At 45.5% G+C, this 24,945-nt stretch overlaps 1 protein-coding gene across 3 annotated transcripts; it reads right to left on the minus strand.

Moving 5' to 3' along the window:
* Positions 1–936: 936 nt before the first annotated feature.
* Positions 937–24,721, minus strand: LOC310707012 (uncharacterized protein). 3 transcript variants are annotated; one of them, XM_083503569.1, is made up of 6 exons: positions 24,479–24,721; positions 24,331–24,378; positions 11,468–11,601; positions 6,519–6,620; positions 3,574–3,688; positions 937–1,453 (listed from the first exon to the last, which is right to left on the minus strand). In XM_083503569.1, exons 1-6 carry the CDS (start codon positions 24,704–24,706, stop codon positions 1,352–1,354), a joined length of 729 nt encoding a protein of 242 aa, XP_083359695.1. In that variant the 5' UTR covers positions 24,707–24,721; the 3' UTR covers positions 937–1,351. The 3 variants fall into 3 exon arrangements, with proteins under 3 accessions (XP_083359695.1, XP_083359694.1, XP_083359693.1); XM_083503568.1 differs by having other exon boundaries at positions 11,468–11,610; XM_083503567.1 differs by having other exon boundaries at positions 11,468–11,610; positions 24,235–24,378.
* Between the last annotated feature and the right edge of the window lie 224 nt (positions 24,722–24,945).

The raw sequence follows: 24,945 nt of genomic DNA on the forward strand, positions 1-24,945 counted from the left end.
GAGATTCGTTTCTTTTCCATAGCTTTCAATGTGAAGTCATAAATAGAGGCTGTTGAGTTATGACCAAGTTTTCTTAATGTTTCTTAATTTTCTTGTAGTTAATTACATATTAAAGTTTTTTATCAGTCAAATTTATATTTTAAAAAAGCATAGTAAGCCACTTTATAATCCACAAATTCCTTAAGTACATAATCTTTCCGAACTACAAGCTTTCTGTCTACCCATGTTAATTTATGTGTTTCCTATCTTCCTCCAAGGAGCTTAAGGGAAAACATACAGGTTTTTAGGTATTTTATTTTTAGGGATTTTCTTGTCAAACATGCAAGCCCCCTCTGCAGTCTAAACTGGTAAATATAGGTCACTGGAACATACTATTGTGTTAACACCAGCATTTTCAAGTTTTGTCCTGATAAACTTTATTGAATACAGGTGGAGACCAGAGCCCCTGCGCACATTGGCCGAGCACACGTAAGCCCACCCTGCCCCCATTCCATTCTCAGAGTCCACTATATCTTATGACCAGCATCAGAAAGTAAACCCCACTCCACCCCCACTAATTTATGCCTGTACTTCTTCAAGCAGAGGACCAAACCTCACGAGGACCTTCAGAGGCTTCATGCAACCAAAGGCAATGGTACGAAATGGTAAGAAATCAGTATGTATGCCATTAAGACATTGTCAAAAGCTACCAGCCAAAAGAGCTCAAGAGTGTTATCAACTTCAGATGCCAATTCTACCATATAGCCATATAAAGCTTGAAAGAATGACACTAGGGAGAAAAGAACCCACTGTAAATGGGCGTAATCCTAATATCAGCAGTCTGTGGCAAAGCAGTCTCCGATGTACGTGGATGAGAGGAGAGAGATGGCTGGATCCATAAATGGGATGTGTGCAGAATGGATCGCGCTCAAACATACGTCAAAGGAAATAATGTAATTAGATTTGGAACATCAGTTTTATTTTTCAAGTCTTTTAAGATCTCCAATTTTCATTAGATATTTTACAGTGCAAGTGTTAAAAAGGATGGCCAGCATACCCTTCTGTCAACTTTCCATATTCCCTTTTACAAAACAAAAAAACCCTCTCTTTTAGTATAAAAGTCAGACTTGGATCACTTGAACGTACATATTTCAAAACAAGCAATTCAGGTAGTTATCCAGCAACAACCCCATATCAATATTTATTTTAAAAGTATGAAAACAGTAGTGACCCAGCACTAGCCTACATTTTAAATAGAAAAAAGTTATCCACAGCCAACTTCTTAAAAAACAACCAAAGCAAATGCCACCTCCTGGGTGAGTTGAAGATTGGTCAGAGTCCAGCAGTGACCTTCAATTGGCAACTCTTGTGACTAGTCCTGCAGTCCGTAAGTGACCAGACCCCACATCAAAATAGCAAGCAGCGCGGCTGGCCACCATTTCTGGCGCACGCAGTTCAGAGGGACCCAAAGAATCTGTTTAGGAAAAGAATAAGCACACTGATTAAATACCACAAGAATTAGAGAATGAGAGCAGGGAAAAAATCACCTGCGGTAGTTCCAGGGGGGCTGACCTGCAGCCCTGGTTTTGTACTCCAATTCCCCTCAGCCTCATAACAAAGGCATTTTTGTTTAAGAAGGCTTCCCCAGAAGTGTGTCCCAGTCATTTACAAAATATTAATTGCACAACTATAGGAATGCTTTTATGGCTTGCAGGAATGCTTTGAATGCTTTTTTGAATCTGCTTGTTTTGCACGTTATCTTCTCAACACTGTGCACGGCTTTGATTCCCTCAGGCTGTGGAGTAGTTTATCAATTTGTAAAATAAATGATGGGAGTTGGGAGTCCAGCAACGTGGGCATCATGTACTTCGTCAGCTGCACCAGTCCAGAATTCAGGAGCAGCAAAATGTTTGTTCTTCACATCTTGGGATTCTCTCCCACATGAAAAGCTCCCTGTTTGCGCAATGCTAGTGCTGCTTAAAATAATAATAATAATAATAATAATAATAATAATAATAATAGGAAATGCCTTTGTTAGGACCAACCAATCTACCAAGTGTAGTTTTGATGGAAGCGTTCCCAAGCTTAACTGAAAGGTAAAGCCTTTGCTCTTCTTCACTGCTGGGGGCAAGGGCACAAAGTGAAGAGTGAGGAAATTCTCAGGGACAATTCACACCCCGGCCAGCACCTCTTTAATCTTCTACCCTCAGGCAGGAGATATAGAAGTATAATCAGGCTAAAAAACAGTTTCTATCCGTGGGCTGTTAGGCTGCTGAATGGAAAATAATATAGTGCAACTGACTTTCGGGGGTTGGTGTGTTGTGCGACAAGCACACACAGTGCAATGAGATTCAGTGTTGGGGGGGAGGGAGGCTCGGTTAATTTCATTGTACACAGGTTGTACATTGACAAGAAAGGTATGATGATGATGATGATGGTCTTAGGCAGTGCTGCGATGGACATCACCCATAACCCCTTCAAGAACCACTCCTAGCTTCACAAATAAGAGTTTAAATTTTCTAAAAAGGTGAATATAGAAAGCCTACAATCATCATTATTTTTTGCTGCCTTGGAAATTTAGGGAAAGCGGAGGAGGAAAAGAGTAATTAGTTAATGCAGAATCTGCCAGCACAAAGCATAACACATTAGGTTGGATTTTGTACCCATCGAAGCTGATGTGAAAAGACAGCCATGACTTAAGTCCTGTTGATTTTAATGAGAATTTGAGCGCAAGATTGTACCCCTATCTGGCAGGAGATCTCATTGAACTCAGTGGGGCTTACTTCTCAGTAAGCATATCAGAACAGACTGCCTCTCTGGATCCAACCCATAAATCCTGTTTTGCACTAATTTGGGGGTTACAGGGAAGCACACTTTTTTCTGGCATTCACTGGCAACGGTCTATGCATTTATATAGAGGTCATCCTGATTTGCTATTACTGTAATAGTTTTCAAGGAAACACAAGCAAAATTGGGCAGGAACCTAATAGCAGCATAAGCCACAAACCTTTACAGTTCAGTTATATGAAAACCATCAGGCCAAAGCACAAAAGGGGGCGGAACTGCAGGCTGACAATGCAATTCTATTTAACTTGGGAGTGAGCTCCATTGAACTAAATGGAGTTCAGCTTACAAGGAGACAAGCATAGGCGCCGACTCCATGGGGCTTGAGGGGGCCCGAGCCCCCTCAAAAATTCGTTTGGGGGGGCTCCGCCCCCCCAATAATCTCCGGCGCCCCTCCAGCAGAACGCCATCGCCGCCCCTCCCCCAGCCCAAAATGCACAGGGTCGGGCTGCATGCCTCCTGCCCTCCCTCCCGAGCAAAAGCTCCACCCTTCGGAGCTGATTAATAGGTGCAGCACGCTCTCCCCTATTCGCTCACGAGGAGGCGGTGCCACTTTATTTGCATATTCATGAGCTTATTTATTATTCATGAGCTTTCCCGGGCCCCCCCCAATATTTTTTATAAGTCCGCGTCCCTGGAGACAAGCATAGGACTGCACTGCAAGATTCCAAATTCCCTTTTACTACCTTTTTTTCTTCTTTCCAGCCCCTCAGTCGAAAAATTGCAAATGCAAAATAATATGCAATTTACCCAGTTACAGTCGAGAATCTTCTTTCTCCAGCCACTGTTCAAGAAACTCCCAAAGGCTTTCATAATACTTCTAAAATTACTCCAGATACAAGTGTGAAAAACGTTGGCTGCTATCCTATTGAGAAACAAAATAGTTGGGAGAATTAGAATTTAGTTTAAAATTAAACAGGTATTATGGAAATGAATACTGAGCTCCAAATCAAGTATTAAATTCTTCTAATCAAACAATGCTTCTAATCAACAAGCAGGGACGCGGGTGGCGCTGTGGGTTAAACCACAGAGCCTAGGACTTGCCAATCAGAAGGTCGGCGGTTCGAATCCCCACGACAGGGTGAGCTCCCGTTGCTCAGTCCCTGCTCCTGCCAACCTAGCAGTTCGAAAGCACATCAAGTGCAAGTAGATAAATAGGTACCGTTCCGGCGGGAAGGTAAACGGCATTTCCGTGCGCTGCTCTGGTTCTCCAGAAGTGGCTTAGTCATGCTGGCCACATGACCAGCTTTACACTGGCTCCCTCGGCCAATAAAGCGAGATGAGCGCTGTAACCCCAGAGTCGGCCACAACTGGACTTAACGGTCAGGGGTCCCTTTACCTTTACCTAATCAAACAAGCAAATCGGAAACTGACTTTGGAAAGTGTGACTTCCCATTTCTTCCCTCTCTGAAGCAAATGACTTTTTGAAGCTGTTTTATTTGTGAAGGCTGCCATTGACATTCTCAGTTCACTTTGCAGAGTGAATCTTGGATTCTGTTTCTTGATTGTAAACTAGACTACAAAGGAATGATGGGAGCTGGCCAGACTAGAAGTCACATAACATTAAATACATCCTTGGTGGTCTCAGCAGGTACAAATAAGAATTTAATCCTTTTTCCCTTCTGCAATCTTGAGCAAAATCAAAATCCCTCCTCTGGAGGTGCTACTGGCATTGTGAGGAACACACACACACACACACACACACACACATATCCCTCGGTGCAAAGAGAAGGGATATTCCTCAGGACTTCTGCAGGGGCAGAAAGGCTTAACCTGTCTTCTGTGACTCCATAATGATCCCTTATAATGATCTTTTCCAGGTTGGTACAATTAGCCATTGAAAACAGAATTGCACATTAAATGCAAAGTTACATTTAATGTCACATATAGTTTGGCCATAGATATGCAGCATAGACAATACAAATATCTACATTTAAATTCACAGTTTCTTACAAGTCAAACCTGTGCCAAATGTGAGCACATGGATGATTCAGCTTTGCAGACAATCAAACAAAAATCGGCAGCATAGTTGTCTACAATGTCTATAAGCCACCTGGTGGCTTCAATGTGAATGTAACAGCTACTTTTTAAAGCCATCCTAGCTTCTGGTAGGGTGGCGCTGTGGTCTAAAACCACAGAGCCTAGGGCTTGCCGATCAGCTCCTGCCCACCTAGCAGTTTGAAAGCACATCAAAGTGCAAGTAGATAAATAGGTACCGCTCCGGTGGGAAGGTAAACGGTGTTTCTGTGCGCTGCTCTGGTTCACCAGAAGCGGCTTAGTCATGCTGGCCACATTGTCTGTGGACAAACGCCGGCTCCTTCGGCCAATAAAGCGAGATGAACACGTAACCCCAGAGTCGTTCGCGACTGGACTTAACGGTCAGGGGTCCCTTTACCTAGCTTCTGGTAACAAATTCCATAGATTAACAATGCTCTGCACAAAGAAGTACTCCCTTTTTGTGTACCCTTAATTTTTCAACCTTCAGCTTTATTGGACAAACCCAGGTCTAGTATTATGAGGGAGGGATAAAAACTATGCTCACTTTCTCCACACCAGGGATGCATAATGTTCTTTGATGTCCTCCCTTTACTCCTTGCCCTTTTTTAAGCTTAAAAGCCCCACCACTGTAGCATCTGCTCCTAGGGGAATTGCTCCAGTACCTTCATCTGCTTGGTAACCCTTTTATGAACCTTTTCCAGTTCTACAACATCCTTTTTGAGGTGCAGCAACCAGAACTGCTTTCAAGCCACATACGGTTATATAAAAACATTGTGATATTGGCAGTTTTATTTTCAAACTCTTTTCTAATTATCCCTTACATGGCATCCACATTTTTCACAGCAGATGCACACTGGATCAGGAATGGGCAAACTCGGCCCTCCGGATGTTTTGGGACTATAACCCCCATTATCCCTAGCTAACAGGACCAGTGGTCAGGGATGATGGGAACTGTAGTCCCAAAACATCTGGAGGGCTGAATTTGCCTATGCCTGCACTGGATCAACATTTTCACTGTGATCCACCAGAATCCAAAGATCACTTTCCTGCTCAGTCACCTCCAGCATCAAACCCCGTTAGTATTTTTTGCCTCAATGTGCACTAATTTACACTTGCTTACACGGAATCACACTTGCCATTTTAATACCTAGTTTGCAGAGATCCCTCTGAAGTTTCTCTCAATTCATTTAGTTTTTACAGCCCTAAACAACTGGGTATTATAAGCAAACTGCAGATCATTTATGAACAAGTTAAAAGCACATTACATAATGGGGATGACAGGAACTCGCACAATAATGATTTGTTCTGCACCCTGGCCAAGTGGCCAACTGCAATCCTGCAAACAAGTGGGCACCTGGGCACCATGAGGACTCTCCTAGGCACTGAGGCAAAGAGGCAATTTATTCCCTTCTGAGGGAATAAAGGTGGTAGGATGGAACATAACACTTGCAATTTCAGGCTGGGTAGCTTATTTTTTATGTTCCTCTACATTTAAAGATGAAGCACACAATGCAAATAAAAAGTAGCAACACTTACAAAGAAAGTTTATTGCCTTGTCCACACCTTGCCATGCACATTTTCTACTTGCAGAGAGGTTTTGTTTGTTTGTACGAACTGGTGAGCATTTTAAAAGCACTTGCTATTGAAAGAGGCCTTTCAGAAATAGAATACAGAAACCCCCCCTAGGCAGACCTTACCCCTTTGCAAGATGAAGCAGTGAATCCTCCCGTTTCCCAGTGTACATCCGGTTACACTCGTCCCCTATCATTGCAAGCTGGAGTCCAACTTGAGTTGCAGCCCTGGAAATGTTGAACACACATGAAGATGATCCTTCATTACAGATCTGTCCCAATGCTGAACAAATTAACAGGCAAACAGACAACTTAACTGATAAATGACTGAACATAGATAATGCATAAGCAGCTTGTGGTTGCCCTCTCAAAAATGATATAAGGGAGTTGAAAAAGAATTAAAATGGTCGAGAGGTTGGAGCAGCTTCCCTGTGAGGAACAGCTAAATGTTGGGACTTTATAGTTTTTTTTAAAAAGGAACAGCGATGGGAGACATATACCTGATGGAACTCATTACCATCTGATGGGGTGATGCCCGCTAGCTTAGATGGCTTTAAGTGGCTATACTCACTATATGAAATGTTCACATGCTCTGGTTACTGCTTGGAATTGAATGCTAGATCAAATGGACTTTTGACCTGATCAAGCAAGGCAGTTCTTGAGATTCTTAAGTATCTACAAAGGAGCAATCTTTCAAAATAATAATAGTAAATAAATAAATGTGTTTTTTAAATCTCTAGGTGGCTGTGATTCTTCCACCCCCTGAAGTCCAATAAGCCACCATTAGGCTATTCTACGTACAGGCAACTCCCCACTTAGGCAGGGGTTATGTTCCAGGCCCCCCCCCATGCATAATAATAATAATTTATAATAATAATAATTTATTATTTTTACCCCGCCCATCTGGCTGGGTATCCCCAGCCACTCTGGACGGCTTCCAACAGAATATTAAAATACAATAGTCTATTAAACTTTAAAAGCTTCCCTAAACAGGGCTGCCTTCAGATGTCTTCTAAAAGTCTGGTAGTTGTTTTTCTCTTTGACATCTGGTGGGAGGGCGTTCCACAGGGACGTGAAATGTGTGTAACTGGGGAGTGCTGTTTTCTGTCCCCCTCCCCACTTTTGTTTGGGTGATCTAAGGGGCAAGAGAGGCCCCCTTCCTTCCCTCCTTGCCCGCAATCTCGCCAGGGAGAGCAGGGGAGCCACACAGCAGAGCCAGGAGCGGCTTACCACCCATCCGCTGTTGAGCAGAGAGCTCCCGCGTGCCATTTTGGAAGCGACAGCTCTTTTAATGCATTCTAAATCTTCTCTTTACCTTGAACATTCTCCTTCCCAGGGGAGCTGCTACCCCTCAGAGCCCTGTGACCCCAGAGAGGCTGGAGAAGCCGCACAGTGGGGGGGTGGCAGTGTGCAAGCCAACGCCAGAGTCCTAAACTACAGGAAAAATCTTCTTTGGCTTCTGGGGAACAAGCCACGAGGACTCTCCAGCTCTCTGCTGCCATTTCCAGATTTGAATAGATTTATTTATCGGGACGGGTGGATGGGTGCCTGTATTTATTTAGGTTTACATATCCTCCCTTTCAGCTACATGGTCCCCAAGATAAATAAAAACATATACAATAAAATATAGCAACATCACAATTAAATACAGAACAACCGCCTCTAACTGTCCGACCCCTTGAAACATCATTACAACATTGCCCCCATGTAAGGCTTTCACAAAACGCTGGCAGGGCCAAACCATGGTGGTTTCAGCAGGGATGTGTCTATGCTTTGATTCTGTGGTGGAAAAACTGGCACATAATGTGGAAACCAGCCTCCTGAGAATTTTTTGTTTTAAAAAAACTTTCTACTCTGTGAAGCTAGGTTTGAAAATGTGCAGGCAACAGCCACTAAAATCTAAATAGCCACCGGGATGGCTGAGGGACAAGGGCTGAGGTAGGGCTGCAGGACCTTATGACAAATTCTGCATACGGCCTTAATTTGCATAACTAAGGGATAATTAAGGGATACAGAGTTTGGATTGTCAGGTCAGGATTTGATCCCCCCCCCACCCCAACCCCCCCCCCATACAAATCCAATTCTGCTGTAGATCAGAATTCTCTTGCGGGAGGGAAAGCAATGTGCTAATTTAATTAGGTCTTATCAATCATGTAACCTAAAAAGATTCTTTGATGCTTGCTGAAGATAACAATGTGAATTATTAAGGGTTTGCTGTTATTTCTAAAGGGAAAGCTTAATAGAAGCAGTGCCTTTGTGTCCTTATTGCAGAGCAGTCAATGTGACTGTCTGTTGCCGCTAATGCATGTCCTACGGCAGACGGGCATATGATGTGGCCTGACCCTGTGTCAGATCACCAGCACATCTTGCTCACAATTGCTTCCTCTGACTGATAACAATTCGCCAAGGTCTCAAGAAAAAACATTTCAACTGTGAAGTCTAAGAGTTGAATCTGGGACTGGAGGTGGGTCTTCCTCACCATAAAGACTAAATGAATTTATTGCAGTATTTTGTTGTATTAGAGCAAAGTATTTGATAGGTGCCCAATAAGCATTTGGATTTGCACAGAATTTGTCTGATAATGGGGACAGGAGCCCAGCAAAGCTTATGCCACAAAACATTTGTCAGACTGCAATCCGAAACTGAATATAAGCCCTATTTACAGTCACGGGGAAAAGAAAGTGCACCCTCTTTGAATTCTGTGGTTTTACATATTGGGGCATAACGGCAATCATTTGTCGCTTAGCAGGTCTTAAAATTAAGTCAATACAACCTCAGATGAACAACAACACATGACATATTACGCTGTGTCATCATTTATTTAACAGCAAGTTAAATGTTAAAGTTCATGACAGTACAATTAGAAAAAGATTGAACAAGTACAGTGGTACCTCGGGTTACAGACGCTTCAGGTTACAGATGCTTCAGGTTACAGACTCCGCTAACCCAGAAATAGTATCTCGGGTTAAGAATTTTGCTTCAGGATGAGAACAGAAATTGTGCTCTGGTGGTGCAGCGGCAGCAGGAGGCCCCATTATCTAAAGTGGTACCTCATGTTAAGAACAGTTTCAGGTTAAGAACAGACCTGTGGAACGAATTACCGTAAGTTCTTAACCCAAGGTACCACTGTATGGTTTGTTTGGAAGGGTTTCCAGGAGAAAGCCTCGTCTCTCGAAAAAGAACATGGCAGCATGGCTTTGGTTTGCAAAGTTGTATCTGAACAAACCATGAGACTTCTGCAGCAATGTCCTTTGGACAGATGAGACCAAAGTGGAGATGTTTGGCCATAATGCACAGTGCCATGTTTGGTGAAAACCAAAGACAGCATATCAGCACAAACCCCTCATACCAACTGTCAAGCACGGTGGCGGAAGGGTGATGATTTGGCCTTGTTTTGCAGCCACAGGACCTGGGAACCTTGCAGTCATTGAGTCGACCATGAACTCCTCTGTACAGTGGTGCCTCGCAAGACGAAATTAATTCGTTCCGCAAGTTTTTTCTTCTTGCGAGTTTTTCGTCTTGCGAAGCACGGTTTCCCATAGGAATGCAATGAAAATCAATCAATGCGTTCCTATGCAGACCGTCCGGGGACAGAGGGGAAGCGCCACGCGCCTTCCCCTCTGTCCCTGGACCTGTTTAAAGCAAGGGGCGGCGGGGAGAAGATTGCTTCTCCCCGTTGCCTGCCCCGCAATCTCCGGGGACAGGTCCTCTGTCCCCGGACCTGTTTTAAAGCAAGGGAAGGGGCAGCGGGGAGAATCACTTCTCCCCGTTGCCGCCCCTTGGTTCAGAGCGCCTTCCCCTCTGTCCCCTCTTTTGAAGCAAGGGGCGGAGGGGAGAAGATCGCCCAGAGAAGTCCCTGGAGATTGCGGGACTGGCAATGGGGAGAAGCGATCTTCTCCCCGCCGCCCCTTGCTTCAAAAGAGGTCCGGGGACAGCGGGGAAGACGCGCTGCGCTTCCCCGCTATCCCCGGAGCTTGCGGGGCAAGCTTCGTTTTGCGAAGCAAGCCCATAGGGAAATGCGTCTTGCGAAGCGGCTAAGAAAACGAAAAACTCCTTCGTCTAGCGAGTTTTTCGTCTTCCGAGGCGTTCGTCTTGCGGGGCACCACTTTATACCAAAGTATCCTACAGCCAAATGTGTGACTATCTGCTCAACAGCTGAAGCTTGGCTGGAATTGGGTCATGCAACAGGACAATGATCCCAAGCACACCAGCAAATCTAGAACAGAATGGCTGACAAAGAAAAGAATCAAGGGGTTGCAATGGCCCAGTCAAAGTCCAGACCTCAACCCAATTGAAATGCTGCGCGGGACCTTAAGAGAGCGATGTATAAACAAATGCCAGCAAACTTCAATGAACTGAAGGTGCAATGCTGTAAAGAAGAATGGGCCAAAATTCTCCCAAAGTAACATGCACTGGATTCCACCGTTAGTCTTTAAGACAGGCTAGTAAATGACCACTTGCCCATGGCAAGAATTGCCTATGAGTATGTGAAGTATGCAAGTTTTTTGTAAATTGGAGAACAGTGTTGCTTTCCTCTTTGTTCTGTTTCATGTGGGCAGATGGACTAAAAACATTTTGGGGAACTCAATTGCAAGGCTACATCTTTGGTGTGTCACAGGGTTTTGTAGTCTTTATATTCTTATGCCAAGGTATGGTAAAATTTAACAGGCAGTCACTAGAAAAATAAGGGGCACATCTTTGAAATAAGTGTGTTTTGCTGTTGAGTTATTCCAAGCTTCCAAACAAAAATACGGTTTTAATGAGAGAGAGAGACTTTTATGCACTGATCAGTAGGTTAAGTAGCTTTAAAAGACAAGGTATCTAGAGAACGCAGCGAAGATGACTTTGTCAGCTGCTCTTTGCAACAGCTGAGCTTCTTAAGAATGACTGTTATTTGTGACCTGGAGACGGGAAAGACTGCTAGATGAGGTCTAGATAACGCAGATCATCAGAAATGATAACACTGGATTTTCACTCTACTCATCTAACATGTATTGTAAGAACTGACCTCATACAAGCTTAAAAACCAAACAGTTACCCAGAAGGAAAAGCAGAGTGTTAATACCATGTGATACCTGATATTCATCTCCATTTGCTCTGCGATGTCTACAGATCTGTTGTGACTGTTCTCTTCTGCATTGACATTGTTGTGGCTGGAGAGAAGGAAGTGTCTGGAGTTTTGTCCCATTCGGGCCATGGCTTCTTCTAGCTGTAGAAGCTGTAATAAAATGAAACATAATCTTTTCATATTGGTTAACAATGCCTTCGGCACACAGCTACAGCTAAAACGAACAAACATTTTTTTACTGAATACAAGGCAGGTATCTAGCATTTAAGGTTAGACTCTGCAGCAGAACCCAAAGAATGTGTTAATGATAGTGGTTAGTTTCTTTGGGCTGGATTCAACTAACTACTTGTGCTCATGGGAGCCAGAGTGAGTCCTACTACTGAATGGTGCTCCCCTACCCTTTCCTACCCCTGCACCTTCCCCAAGTTGGCTGGGGGGCTTGGAAGAACCCCACAAACAGTGGATAGGGGCGGTCGCTCCATCAGACCAAGCAGAAATGCCTGCACTTGCAGAGCGATCTCCTTAGCGCTATTGTTAATTCCACCCATTAACTGCATATTTCAGTTTTGCTTAATGAATAATCTTTTCAGGCATCCTTAGCTGTTGCTTGGCAGTTACCATTGACAGAGTGAGTGTTCTGTGGGTCTCTGGTAAGACAGTTTGCTTGTCGCTTTAACTGTTTTGCCAGGCGTACACCTCTTCTTTTCCAGAGGCTAAATTCAGCCCCCTTCTCGACACTTTTGTCTTTTCGTTGCTAAAGCTTTTTGTTGACAGAATGGCTGACCTGAATAACACCCTATATGAGGAACCATTTGAGAGGCATCTGTGCTGTTGGCAACACAAAACCAACAGGTCGTTCATATCACGCAGCTGAAATCAGCTTGAAGACATCTGCTGCAACAAGCTTGCTCTTAAATATATCCAAAGAACCACCCAAATTCCAGTGGCAACCCAGAATAAACTGGTAAACTGAGCTCTGGACTTCAAGAGTGCATCCGTGCTACAGCATCTGCTTATCTGTGTCTAGCTAGTTCCTCAGTCTGAGCAATCTGCTCTAGTTTGAAGACGCTGCCCAGCTGGGATCTTCACCTCTGCTTGACTTGATGACAATTGTGTCCTTTGGCTCCATTGCTTCTTGTCTGTTGCAGCAGACCAAGGGAGAGGAGGTCCGAATCTTCTTGGGATCAGCCTCAGTGATCAAATTCTTCTATTTTCGAAGGCCAGGGTAAAAAGGTGCATCATCAGCAACCTATGGAAGCTAGATGCTTGCCATCACCATTAAGGCCTCCTCACAAGCCACCCGCATCGAATCTCTGGGACACTGGGTCACAGAGCGGTGGCATATTTTATCGTTTCTGATATCAAGTTAGACTTTAACTTAGGCCTCTAATTTTCTACAAGGCAAAGAGCCATTTTTGCAGCCTTGTTCCCATGGCACATTGGCTCCTACTTTGCAATGTGGTCAAAAAGCTCAGCTCAAAACAATGAGCTCCACTCCACTCCACTCCACTCCAGCTTTGTTAGACACTAGTTTGCTTATAGCAGCAAACCAACTTTTGGTTTGTTTTCTCCCAGACACGCTAAAGAAAGGAAAGGGGAAGCAGCAGGCAGCTCTACGTTGCTCATTCACATTAAATCACTTCAAACTATGGTTTAACATGTTCTGCAAAACGGGCCAGTTAGAGTGTTGGCCTAGCATCTGAGAGACCAGGGTTCAAATTCACTCACCCATTCTCCCATGCCGTTCTTTTTCATAGTGATTTTTTTATAATTCCCTTAAGTGTGTTATTTATTTATTTATGATGTGCGGGTGAGAATATTCTGAAACTCTTGTGGGAACATTTTAAAAACGTGTTTAAAACAAGAGCAGAAATGCCTGTATTTGTACAAAGCCAAAACTGTTTTCTGAAAAGGACTGAGAATAAGCTCACGTGCCTAAGAAATTAGACATGCAAACAAGTCATACAACATCAGGGCAAAACTGCAAAGCGCAACATATGCCAGCTCACACCTGTTATGGTAATATAACCCTCCCTTTGGCTAATAAACCAACACAGATATTTGCTTATGCAGTCCAGAATTCAGCTGCAAGTTAGCATGCTGTTTTTCCAGCCAACTTGTTTAAAATGATAAAGCAAGGATCAAAGATGCAGATTTATGATTCCAAGGTGGCCAGGTGGCCTGGTTTAAATGAATGCTGATAGCATGGAAGATAAATGCTTTATTTGCTTCTGGAATTAAGTCAAACTGTGTCCTGTCCCCCCCGCATTTTTGGAAGGAGGCCTAAACTGGTGCCCCATGATCAATGAGGGTGGAACAGTTTAGCATGCAGAGAAGTGACGCAGCTCGGTGTAATCGAGACAGCCCCCAGTTCTGATCTCACCTCAGCTGGCGACTGAAAAAGAGGACCTTAGAAACACCACTATTCTCTCAGCTGCAAGAAGCAGCTAATAAAGCTGCTCAAATATATTGGGTGGCTGTAAGAACTACGGAGATAATATACGTGACGGGCTTCAAGCACTTTAAATGCATATATCATATCAGTAAGTATATGATTCTTAGGTTTGGTAACAGTAAAGCTATAGAACAAGAACTAATATTGGCCATGTTGCAGGCCCAGCCTCTCGTGGAACCAAGCCAGGCATGTCGGAAAAACGACGCATGCTTGAAAATGGATTAATTCTTCTCTTACTAAAGACACCTGTAATGGGAATTGGGGTTGCTTGTGCGTAAACTGCCAACTGCTCCAAGCTAGTCGTATAGCTAAACCTTTCCCTGGTTTGACAGCCCTTACAACGCGACTGTCTTAGTCACTGGCAGAATCCGTGAGTGGGCGTCTCCTAAACTTCCTCCAACATAGAAATTCTTTGACGCCCAGTCTCCTCCTAGATTCTCTGCGCGGAAGCCTTCTGCGCAGCGTGGGCATGCCAAGCAGAGGTCCTGTGCTCTCTCCGCTGATTTCACTGGAAGAGTCTCGGAGCCTCCCCTCCGCAGTACTCTCAGCCTCCCCTTTCTCCCTGGTGTCCCCTGGATTTCCTTCCCCAGCGGAAGCTCTCTCTCTCTCCTTGCTAGTTCCCTCCCCTGCATCATTGGAGCGTCTTACCTCTCCTCTTACCTCTGATGGCAGTTCCCTGACAACACCCTTCAGAGTGAGAGCGCCCTAAGTCCAGGCTCATCGAGCACAACTGAATTCCACTTGTCTACATTACTTTTCAGATAACTGTCTGGTGAGATCACTTCTGTATCTGGCGGATGCTATCAAAATATTCAGCACAACATGATGGATGTATACACCAGAAAATCAAAGACAGGGCACTTTCCCTTTCTTTTTGTTTGGAGTGCCACAGATAAGTGTACCCACTTACATTGTCATCACTAGCATTGTTTTCAAAGGGGCTTCAGAGCTGCTCTGGAGGAGGGAGCTATGGGTTCAGAAGCATCAATTAACAGGCATACAGTGGTGCCCCGCAAGACGAATGCCTCGCAAGACGGAAAACTTGCTAGACGAAAGAGTTTTCAGTTTTGGAGGTGCTTCGCAAAACAAATCTCCTATGGGCTTGCTTTGCAAGACGAAAATGTCTTGCAAGTTCCTGCGGGTTTTTTTTCCTTTCCCCCCCTTTTTCTAAGCCACTAAGCCGCTTATCAGCTGATCCGATAAGCTGATAAGCCGCTAAAAGCCGCTAATAGCGCTAATAGCACTAATCCGCTAATCCGTCGATGGGCTTGCTTCGCAAGACGAAAAAACCGCTAGACGAAGAGAATCACGGAACGGATTCTTTTCGTCTTGCGAGGCACCACTGTATTCCACAGGCATATTCCATATACAAGCTTGGAAGCCTGAACTGTTTATATTTAAGAACTTTCCTCCAATGCTCTTGCCCAAAAAAGGGAACTCCCAGAAGGGGATTCCCCATTGCAGATCCTACACCACACACACCCAGACACACACCGAAAATCTTCTCCTGAGGGTTGGGAGAACCTGATGAAGGTAGCTTTGCTCTCACAATGCAGTCTCCATCCAACCTTCCCCATGCAATTACCTCTCCTTCTGCAGCTTGCCCATGCCACATGGCAGACCTCTTCCTGAAAGTCCTCTGCAGCGGAGAGGAGGAGGAGAAAATTCCCCTTGTGTAAACATCATCGAAGGACTGCTGCATTGGATATTGACTGACTTATTTATGGGGCATGCTTTTTGTACTAAAATGGTCCCTGCTCCCAGATTTGCAACGTAGAAATGCATGACATAAGAGGAAAGAGGAAGAGGAGGGAAGAGGAGGGAAAGAGCAAGCTCAACTTACAGTTCTTATTGCACAGTTAGTTAGGTTCCGGTTGCCTTGTGCTTGATAAAGCGCAGCCCCTCCCTAGAAGCACTCCCCAGCCCTACCCACATCCATCAGATCCAGGAGCAGAGCTGGTGACAACATACAATCCAAAGGACATTCCTTCACTCCAGACAGGTGACTTGATGGCAGTCAGAGACCAACTTAAGATTCCTAGCATCCCAGAGTCATTTCTTTTTTCCAAAAAGGCATAGCTTGCGAGTCATTGCAGAAGGCAACTCACTCCTCCAAAACTAGGTACATCTGAATCCCAAAACAGATTCTGAATCCTGCAGAGATTGGGGTGCTTTGTGTCCTCATGTCCTGGAGGTGGGAAGATGGCCTGCTTTGGATGGGATTGCTCTCCCCTGGAAGGAGCAGGTCCACAGTCTGCAACTGCTCCTGGATTCATCACTGTTGCTGGAGGCTCACTTAGCCTCAGAGGCTAGGAATGCCTAATCCCTGCTCTGGATGGTTTGCCAGCTATGGCCCCGTTGGGCAGCGATGGCTTGGCCACTGCACCCCATGCTCTGCTAACTTCCAGAAGGGATGGACTGCAATGCGCTTTACATGGGGCTGCCCTGCAAGACGACTCAGCAATTTCAATTCCTCCAAATTTTATTTGTTTATTAAATTTAGATGACGCCCTTCATTCAAGGGCAGTTTACAGTACAGTCGTACCTCGGCTCTCAAATGCCTTGGGAGTCGAACGTTCTGGCTCCCAAACCGGAGACGAGTGTTCCGGTTTTCGAATGTTCTTTTCAAAGCTGAAAGTCTGAGGGGGCTTCCGATTGGATGCAGGAGCTTCCTGCAGCCAATCAGAAGCCGCACTTTGGAAGTCGAGCGTTTCGGAAGTCGAATGGACTTCCGGAACGGATTCTGTTCAACTTCCGAGGTACGACTGTATTAAAATCACAAAAATACACAAGAACAAATGAAACATTCACACACACACAAGCAGGAAGCCAGCACAGAAAAGGCCTGTTTGTTCTCATGTTGCCACCCTTCCCACAAAGGTGCGTCAGTTTTTGGAGAAAGCTGCAGGTGCACCTGCCCACCCTGGCTTTTGACACTTCAGGTGTATATTTTTAGGACCCACCTTATTTTTGTGGTTTTCAGTTGTGTTAAACTGTTTTTTTATATTGTTAATTAATAATCCAACCTCTCATCCAGGTTTGTCCAGAACAAATAAAAATACAAACAGTGCTTAAGTTCACTGGCTCCCCCCCCCCCCCGCAAAACCACACATACCTGAGCTATTAACTGACATTTAGCAAGTTTTAAGTAATGACAGAAAGGTATTTCCATTTTGCCCTTTTGACCGAGTGAGTATTATTTGGTCATGTGTCTTCACAAACCACAAATTTTAATGGGGAACAAACTGAGTGGCTGTTTGCATATGTGGTCCAGGGCATATGCTGCAGTTCCAAAAACGTGATACCATCACCAGTTTAGCAAATACAACCCCATTTCATTTCAGAAGGATGCCTTTTTTGAATAAATGCGGTGGGAAATGTATGGAGCTTCATGTTAAAAGCTCATAACACTTGCTCCACATTTCTAAGCAATCGCTGTGTTAGTGCCAACCACTCTTGAAACTCCATGGCTGCTGAAAACATGTTTGTCCAGGCAAGTCTACCCAGACATATAGAAGGCTGACATGGGCTTTAACCTAGTTTTCAGCTTGTCATTGATTTTAATTATTTTTAAATGCTTTAAATAGTTGCTTTTAATTGTTTTTCACTGTTAATGCTACTCTATTCTATTCTGTTTGCATGCCACTTTGTGAGACTTTATTACAATGAAGCATTATATAAATCTTGTGAGATTAAACATAATTAAACATTCCAAATATTATTACTCTCTAGGTACTTTCTGTACAACAGCAAAACCATAAAATCTCAGATGGGGGGGGGACATGATTGTCTCCCCCACCCCCAGTTAGCTCCCTAAAGGGTCACAAACAGTAATCGTCTCATCCCTTCCGTGTGCCATTTCCTGTGACAAATCAGCCTCAATGACCTTGAAACACTGTTTATATTTAAAACAATTCCTAACACAGCTTGAATAACTCTCAGGCAGATTTTCTTCTGCAATGAACATTCATGCATTCCCTCATTTTTTTTATCTCATCCTTGCTCTGCAATACTACTCTGGCTGACATCGGAAATTGGTTCCTGCCTGCTTATTACGTGTAGTCCATTCCAATGCATATTTCATTCAGACGTTTCACTGTGCTATTTTGAAGTTCCATGGGACTGCAGCTTTAGGCTGCAATCCTGTGAACACTTGCCAGTAAATAAGCACCACTGAACTCAGCAGGACATACCTCTGAATAGATGACACAAGACTGCACTAACAGAGGGTTGCAATGGACATGTGAAGTGCCCCTCACTTCTGTCTACAGCAGGGGCCAGCAACTTAAGGCAAACGGGCCACAAGCGGCCCATGGGGGTCGTTTTACCGGCCCAATGGGAAGCTGCACACGCCTCCCCTGCGCCGGAAGGGGTGCCGAAAATAGCGTTTGTGCATGCATGCACGTGCACTCTGGCCCACCGCGCCGTCTGCGGGACCGGGAATCGGCCCAAGCCACAAAAACTTTGCCGACCCCTGGTCTACAGCTTGGGCAGAAACCGCCTTCTTGACCTCTGGACCCCACTGTCGGTCTTACCTGCTTGGTCCACCGGAGCCTGACTTGGCATACAGATGCAGTCCCTGACTCCCCGAGGGTCTGAGACCCACTACTCTTATGCATTTGTTGAATTGATACCCGCAGGTCTCTGGGTGGTTCACAGAATAAAATCAGAATATAAAACCACAAAATGCAGAATCAAAATAAAAAAACAACCCACATCACATACACCCATTTGAAAAGGGCATAGGATGCGGCTGTGCATGGCTACCCCTTACTTGGTTTAGCTGGCCACTCCAAGCCGTTTCCCGGGATTGTGGCCGCTGTCGCCTGCTGGCATCTTCTAGGAGCCGCGGGAGAGAGCTGAGTGCAGGGTAGGGACCAAAGGTGAACAAACTACCCCCGAAGGAGCAGAGCGTGTCCCCCCACCAGAGGTACTACCCCTCGTCTAACACCCCATACACCCCAAGGGGGGTTCTTACACTGCCTCAAGGCACTATTTAGAGGGGAGAGAGGACCCTGCCCCAATATTTCCCATCCTGAATGCTACGCAGCATCCGTATTTCCAGATATCTCATTGGTTTTACACACAGTGTAAAGCATATTCTTATAAACAGTTACACTGGCCTGTGTAACAGGCACGCATGCTGAAATGCACAAATTCTTGCATTCAGAAAGAAAGTTGCATGACCTGACATGGGAGGAGAAACGGAGGCCAGTGAAACAAGGAGTATGAAACCACCTGTTATTTGCAAGGCTGGTCTAATCTATTTACTGAGCTTCACTAAGAGTGACTTCCACCTAACTATGGTGAAGTGCTATTTACTCTTAAGTCACGTGAATATATTCATTTTTATTTCCTGGTTGACTAACACTGGAAGCAAGTAAACATATAACATATTTCCCTCAGCAGAAAACATTTTCAGATTGGGACCAACTAACTTCTGTATTTTCTGGAACTATTCTATTCTATAGGGGGGGGGGGGGCAAAGACAAGCTCAGCGATAGAGTGTGTTGCTTACTGAAGGTCCCAGATTCCAACTGGCGAGATCTCTGGCAGCAGATAAGGATCTCTTCCTGAGAACTTACAAATTATACCTTTGAAGCCCATTTCCCCCTTCAAAGAATGCTGGACACTGTAGTTTGTCAAGAGCTGCTGGGAATTGTATCTAGGAAGGGTTAACTACAGCAATCAGAATTCTCTGAGGGCCTTTAAATGTGCTTTAGAGGTACCGTGTGTACACAGCCTAGATGGACCAACTCAGCGTGAGACAACTCTTTATAAACTTCTACTTCTTCTTAGAAGTTTCAGACTTCTGAGAAGATGTGCTACAACACTTAAGACAGACCTAATACTTCAGAGCAAGCGGTCTCTTATACAGAGAGTTTTTGACAATAACTTTCATTTCCATGATCTCCCCCCTAATTCATAAATGCAATGACTAAGTCTCACTAAAGGTAAAGGTACCCCTGCCCTTTCGGGCCAGTCGTGTCCGACTCTAGGGTTGTGCGCCCATCTCACTAAAGAGGCCGGGGGCCAGCGCTGTCCGGAGACACGTCCGGGTCATGTGGCCAGCGTGACGAAGCTGCTCTGGCGAGCCAGCGCAGCACATGGAAACGCCGTTTACCTTCCCGCTATAAAGCGGTACCTATTTATCTACTTGCACTTGGGGGTGCTTTCGAACTCCTAGGTCGGCAGGAGCTGGGACCGAAAGACGGGAGCTCACCCCGCCGTGGGGATTCGAACCGCCGACCATGCGATTGGCAAGTCCTAGGCACTGAGGTTTTACCCACAGCGCCACCCTAGTCTCACTAAAAGAGCACTACTAACAGCGCCTTGGTCTTATCTGGATTGAGCTTCAGTCTGTTGGCTCTCATCCATTCCATTACTGAGGCAAGAGTCTGGTCCAGCACTTCCACTGCCTCACCTGCAGATGTAGAGGAGAAATAGAGCTGAGTGCCATCACAATATTCCTGGAAATGTACTTCAAAACTGTAGATGACCCCGCTCAGTAATTTCATGTAGATGTTAAACAGCACGAGGGATAAAACTGAACCCTGAGGACCTCCACATTGAAGGCTCCACGGGGCTGAAAAACACTCCCTTAAGCATCACCTTCTGGGAACGACCATCCCACTGCAAAGTGGAGCTACTGATCCCTAATTTAGAGAGCCACTCCAGAACGATACCATGGTTGATGGTATCAAAAGCCACTAAAGAGAATTAATAAGGACCCATTTCCCCTGTCTCTCTCCTCACAGAGGAATCATACAAAACAGTTTCTATGCCAGAACGAAGCCTAAACCCTGATTGAAATGGATCTAGAAAATCAGTTTCCTCCAAGAGCGCATAGATCTGGTCAGCAGTGGAGGAAGCCTCTTAGGCACCTGGGGGGCAGGGGCAGGGTGCCCACAGGGACGGCATGGAGCATGGGGCGCCCTTAGGGAGGGATGGGACGCGCGGGGCCTCAGCCGCCCTACAGCTGGGGGGGGCAGCGGGCGGACAGCACAGAGCCTGTGGGTGCTGAGACGCGTGGCTCGTGCACGCTGCAGGCCCTGCAGTGTGCCACCCACCATTTTGTCACACACACACACCCCGTCAGGGTGGCACCCGGGGCAGACTGCACCCCCCCTTCTTACGCCCCTGGATCTGGTCCACAACCACCCACTCAAGTACATTGTCCAAGAAGGGGAGCCTGGCAACTGGCCGGGAGTTAGATTTTCCGAATCCAGGGATGGTTTCTTGAGGAGTAGTTTTAGCACTGCCTCCTTTAAGCACCCCCCCCCCCCATTTCAAGGAGGCATAATTTCCCTTACAAACGCTTAAGTCTGACTCCTATTTGTTCTTTCAGTAGCTTGATGTTTCTGCTTTGATGCTGGCGCAAATACTGATTATACTTTATAATCAAATGCCATGCCCTAATTAACAGGTTGGGTTTGTTCTTTTTATTTCTGTTATCTCCGATCTCAACTTGTTCAATGTGTCTCGTCTTCCGTTCTTTCTCATTCCAACTGCACATGTGCTTCACTGTTTCACTCCAGTTCCTAATCAGACGGAACAGGTGGTTGTGCATGAAGCCTCATGCTATAATGAAAACAGAAGCCCCGGTCGGTTCAGCCCCAAAGTCCATCTAAGGCAAGCATAGCATTGCTAACAGTGGCAACCTAGATGCCCTCCCTGCAGAAACTCATAGGCACAGGAACACAGGTTAGCTAGCTCCTATGTACCAGGTTATGTCATTGGTCCATTGAGATCAGTATTGTTGACACCAGGAACCTCTGAACCTTTGGGGTCTGGGGGCATAGCAAAATACCCATTCCACGCAAGAAAAACTGGCAATGCTCACTACTCCTCGCCCCCCCCCTCCAAAAACTTCTCAATTTTGAAAAATCAGGAAGGGCAGGGAAACTTGATGGGCACCAAAGGGTCTGTGACAGGGGCTTTCCAGGATTTCAGACCTGTGATCTTCAAATACAGTCTTCCCTCAAACTATACATGAAGGCAACATCCCTTCCGCATTGATTGTCCCCAGAATACCAACCATGGTGATTCAGGTGACATAGAACTTTGGGTCTGGGGCTTCCTCTGGAGTATTCAGCAATGGGGAATTACTTAGGAGTGTTCTGAAAAATTGGAATTGAGCCACACATTTCAGTCGCAATTTAACTCTTAGGAACCTGCTGGGGAGTCTTGTGCACCTCCTCCCTCCACTGCACACAGAACGTACAGAAGAAATGCCTCCCTAAATCACGTTCCCTGTAGCCCAGCCTTGCTTATCCTGAAAGTAACCAGAGAGAAGGTTGGATGTTTGCAGCCAATCATGAAGACAACATGCAACCTTGTCATTGTCTCCAGTATCCGGTGGTAGCCTATGGAGGTTTCATTCATGGCCTGCCAATCACTGCTAAGAAATCCATCCTTCATTAGTATTGTCTAATCCACTGGTCTTCAATTGGTGGATCAAGACCCATTAGTGCATTGTGGCCTGATCCAAGATGGGTTGCAACAGGGAAAAGACCATCATGCAAAGAAGATTTAAGAAATGGGTCCCCAAATGCATGTTTGGGTTAAAAGTGGGTCCTGGGCCTGAAAAGGTTGAAGATACCTGGTCTAATCCTTCTAAAATGTCATTTAAGCTAGTGGCCATAATCACATCTGTAGAAGTATCTCCCACTTTAGGTATTGTTTTGTACATGTGTTGTACATGGACTAGAAGATGGCAGAAGTGCAGAAGCTTGAGACCGCCTCTCAATTTTGCTAACTGCCCTGTCCCAAGATGAGAGCATTCTGAAGGGAAGTGCTTTAAGAACTGCCGCTTTAAGAATTCATCTTGAGAAGGAGAGTTTGCAATCTGCCTTTTGCATTCTGAAAAGGGCCTGAAGATGTACACACTCTACCCTCAAAACACACTCGTCATTTCCCTCAAATAATTCTCGGCACAGTAAATTATCCCTCACAGAGTTACCAGTTTCACAAACTACAGTGCCCAAAATTATTTGGGGGAAAGAATGTGCTTTGAATGTACTTTAAAGGTCAAGTGTGTACACAGCCTGTATCTACATTTTCTAATTCTACAAATAAGGAAAAGAAGTGGGAGGATGGGAGAGGACTAGACTAGTGGTGAGGCTTGATAAAGCAATTACAACTGATCTTTGGAGACAAGGAAAATACAGATGACCCAAGACTTTCTGGTGCCTGAGGAATAAAATCCAAGTAGTGCCCCAATGATGGTAAAAATATTACAGTACTATTATAATTGGCAATTGCCACCCTTTAATAGCAATAATATGCTATCTGATATTATTCTGATTCTGCATAAGGATAATGCTGCACTGGCCATGGAAGAGTTTGCCTGCGTTTTTTAAGCTTTCAAAATTTAGAGATGCTGCAAACTGAACGTTCATCTTAATATGCTGATTTGCTTAGTTCCAAATCTTCTTTACATTAAAAGAGAAGGGTTCGCTTTTGGAAAACCTGCTACCCTGGTTTTCTTTTCACAACAGCAAAACACAAACTGCTAGCTGAAATATGAACAAATACGTTGTTGTCAGACTCTAAGACAAAAGCAGACCAAAATAAGAAGAAGAGCAGGTGAAATTGCAGGAGGTTTCACTATTAGAGGGAGTCGACATACAGCCTTCTCACAAGAGTGTTCTTCTTCCTGTTTTTCATCCAACAAGTGCAAGTGCAATCCAGGAAATAAGAACAGGGCCTGCACGCCACAATTTACCTCCAGGGCAGACTATCGTGTTTGGCTATTCTCTCTAGGCCAAATGGCGTCAGACTGGAGCGGAGCAAAGCTCCTCCACAGCCAGGGAGAGACTGTTTGCCACTGAAGCATGTAACATTTGTAGAACTATCACACTAACAAACAAGCCTTAGGGGTTGAATTGTATTGTTAATTGTATACATTTTGATCTATCTGTACGTCAATTTGAATATTAACCAAGAAAAGGCATTTTGCTTTAATGGCACCTGGCACAGCAGACCTGAGCGTGCAAGAGGCATTCCCTCCTTTCCTGAGGCAGAAAGAAGAATTCCTCTTCTAAAATGGCACCTGCCAGAAATGTTGTTGTTGTTTTGGAAAGAATCACCATCTTTTACAAACTCTGCCGGCCAATTAATCAGGGTGCCCTCTTAGTTGAAAAAGAGGAAATAATTCATATTAGGGATGAAGTCTGAATTTGCTTTTTGTTTAATTCAGTGGTGACCTTTCTGTGTAACATTAAATAAAGTTACGCTCCGAGGAAGCTCTGAGTTGGAGCCCAAACTGAGCAGGTTAATCCAGTTTAGGTGTTCAGTTAATCCATCTGAACTATTACCACTCGCTGATCCCCTTTGCAGACCATTTCCTGCAGAAGACCCCGGGATCGAAGCAGAAGAGGGATCTGCCCCGATGGGCGCCCCCGAAAGCCTACCTCGCTTTCCCCTCGCGCACCTTTCCTCCAGCCGAAGCGACAGCTGCCCTGCAGACGGACGAGAAGAGGCGTGAGCAAAGGATCGAGGCCATGGCGGGCGGGCGGGAGCGGCGGGGAAAGGAAGAAAGCGCCCAAAGGGCTCACTTACCGCAGCGTCACTTGCGCTTACTGGATCCTCCGCTCCAGCCCAGGCGCTTCCCCACCTCCTCGGCCCCGGAGAGCCGCCCTGCCCGGCCTCCCGGGGGCGGAGGGAAGCTCTCCCGTCCCGCCCAGCCTCGGCTGCGGAGGCTCGTGGGACGCGAGGAGGAGGCGCCGCCGCCAAGTGCCCCGAAGTTGGGTCTCCCGGGAGCGGAGCAAGAAACTTGCCACGCGCCATGCCTTGCCCTCCAAAACGGAGGACGCCGCACAAAGGAGGGACGGAGCGGGAAACGACCCTCATTAACTACAAACCCCGAAATATGGGGGGGGCCTCCAAACGGGTGCCAAAGTTTTGCCGGCGCTTGCGGCGTGAACCCCACGTTTTGCAGCAGCCGCTCCCAAACTGAGTAGCTGATGCATCAAACCCGGTTAACACCCCGAAATCCAACACTGGGAGTAGATCCCAAATCTCGGGGT

This window comes from Podarcis liolepis, assembly GCF_965112155.1.
Source record: "Podarcis liolepis genome assembly, chromosome: 5".
Classification (NCBI taxonomy): domain Eukaryota; kingdom Metazoa; phylum Chordata; class Lepidosauria; order Squamata; family Lacertidae; genus Podarcis; species Podarcis liolepis.